Source organism: Penaeus japonicus, unplaced genomic scaffold (genome assembly GCF_977035675.1).
Source record: "Penaeus japonicus unplaced genomic scaffold, GWHDUDI00000001_assembly GWHDUDI00000004, whole genome shotgun sequence".
In the NCBI taxonomy this organism is placed as follows: Eukaryota; Metazoa; Arthropoda; class Malacostraca; order Decapoda; family Penaeidae; genus Penaeus; species Penaeus japonicus.
Genome location: NW_028234406.1, coordinates 18,344,140 through 18,346,639, shown reverse-complemented (window position 1 = coordinate 18,346,639; position 2,500 = coordinate 18,344,140). Strand labels below are relative to the sequence as shown.

The window sequence follows — 2,500 nt, the reverse complement described above, 5'->3', positions numbered from 1 at the left end:
GGGAGCACCAGTGTATGTTATTTCTATCCTTGTTTTAGGACTAGCCAATTTCCTCAACTAGAATAAAGTCCATTTACTTACCTTACCAATACCACATCTAGTGAGCATTTCTGCAGTCACACTACCAACACCACCGACTCCTACAACGGCAACAGTGTGAGTTCTAATTTTTTCATAGTCTTCCACAATGCCCATTCTCTTTAGGGCCATTAGTCGACTGGAAAGAGATAATCACTTATTATTCTTTAAAATTTTAATGTATTCTCTGATTTCTTAGAGAGAGAGAGAGAGAGAGAGAGAGAGAGAGAGAGAGAGAGAGAGAGAGAGAGAGAGAGAGAGAGAGAGAGAGAGAGAGAGAGAGAGAGAGAGAGGGGGGGGGGGGGGGGAAGGGGGGGGGGGGTAGGAGTGGGAACATGTGTGTTAACCCTCTCTGGACGGGTGGTACAGTACTGTACCGCGCATTCAAAAGCCCAGTGGCCAGGCGGCACAGTATTGTGCCAGCCATTTAACTGATTTAGGCCTAATAATTCGAAAGCCCCGGCATTGTGACATTCAAGGCTAGAATGCCCCCGTCGTAAATGGGTTAATAGGAATGGGAATAAGAGTGGGAATAAAATAGGAGTGGGATTAGAATTGGAAATAGGAGTGGGAATGGGAATGGAAGTGGGCTTGGAATTGAGAGAGAGACTGAGAGAAAGAAGTAAAATCCAGCATCACTTTAATCCGTTTCCATAACCCTCAAGCTATATGAAATTTAACAACAAATTTAATGAAAATAAATAATTACATAAATAAATAAAAGTGCTACAGAATCATGGAGAGAAAAGGGAAACCTCTCTTAAATCTCTTTGCTTTCAATTAAAAAACAAAAGCATACCTCTGATTAAGTAAAAATATTCCTTACCAACACATTAGCTTTCCCATATAAACCAATTAACTACATCTAGAGAAGTTCTTGATATGCTAAAGAGGTTGCAAAGGCAAGAAAAGATACTAGATTATATAAAATTTAAGAGGACTACTTGTATAAATGAAGAGTATATTGAACTTGATGTGATTCTAATAAATAATGTAATGGAAGTTTAATTTGTAAATTTGTGATGTGTAAACTGACACTTAAAAAAGTAAACAATGAATTTTACAGTCTGTATTTTTCCTTTTTTTCTTTTTCTTTAAACAGTAATTTTTTTATAGCACTGGGTAAATATCAGGGCTTGTATTCAGATAAGATCATAGGACTGTCCTAGAAAAATAGTCTGGCATTATGATAGTTCTACAACCTGTCTATGACTTTATCTAGGACTTCTCTTGATCTATTTCATCTGACTTGTGGTGATCCCACACTTTTAAAAAATAAAAATGTTTATTATAACTAACATTCACCTCTTAATGTCTAGACCCCTTTGAGAATTAATTGAAATAAAATAATTAAATTGATATTATTAAAATGCAGTGAACCTTACATAAAAGATGACCATAAAATTACATATTTCTTTCTTTACATCTAAATGTAGCACCTTCTATAATTGTTGCTATTGAGTTGGCTAAGTAGGTGAGCCTTACCATTTGTATTTCTATAATTGAATATTGCAACAATAATGGGGTAAATAGCTTAATCAATATTTGACAATAATGTAAAAAGTAATTTGTGTTATTGCTGTGAAGTATACTCTGTCTGTTAACCCAATGATGATGGTGTGTCACACCCATGTGACATGGCTAAATGCCTGATGACAGGGCGACACACCAATGTGACGTTCCCGATACAATTTTGCATAGGGGGTTGCCACTTCTCGCTGGGCCCGTCAGGATTGGGTTAATATTATCCATCTCTGGACTTACCATCCGCATCATTATTGTCTGCCTCTCATAAGGACACCTCACACAGCCCATGTGTGGGATACCAGACTGCGCTTAACCCTTCCATGACAGGTATTTTTCCATGATCAAATCACTTTCACAATGTTAAATGATAATGAAATAGATGAACTGAAAGACTATACTTCACTAAAAATCCTAAATACATAACTACATCTGTTGGCTTTGGCGATTCATATGAGATCATAACCTTATTATTGACACAAAGTAAATATCAAGATACCCATCATTACCAATTTAGCTCTGTACATTAATTAATAGCGCTTTTGGAATATGAACATAAGACAACGGATTCCCACATAATCAAAATACCGGGCAATATGGAAAAACATCTTGACAGGTACGTAACACACGGAACATATTTCCTACCTATATGGGTTACTATCCACCACTTCACCCGACATTTGGGCGATTTTCTCTCTCGCACAGCCCTTGTCATCTCTCAGCTGCTTCAACTCTGCTTCTAATTGCTGTATTTTCTCCTTAAGTTCTTCCACAGACATGATGAACAGCTGGCCTGAGGTAAGCGAGGAGCCGCCTTCCTTTCACCTTGACGTTTCGGTCTCGATTACTCTCGCCAGGATGACAACACGCATCCTGTATACATACTTTGAAGTTTTTT

General features: G+C 37.5%; 1 protein-coding gene across 1 annotated transcript in view; it reads right to left on the bottom strand.

Moving 5' to 3' along the window:
- Window positions 1-2,500, bottom strand: part of Uba5 (Ubiquitin-like activating enzyme 5) — a 7,538-nt gene that overhangs the window by 4,548 nt on the left and 490 nt on the right. The window contains exons 1-2 of the mRNA XM_043025058.2: window positions 2,248-2,500; window positions 82-217 (exon numbers count right to left, since the gene is read on the bottom strand). The exon at window positions 2,248-2,500 is cut by the window's right edge and continues 490 nt beyond it. Coding sequence (XP_042880992.2) covers window positions 82-217; window positions 2,248-2,381 — 270 coding nt within the window. The 5' untranslated portion in view covers window positions 2,382-2,500. The remainder of the gene's footprint in view (window positions 1-81; window positions 218-2,247) is intronic.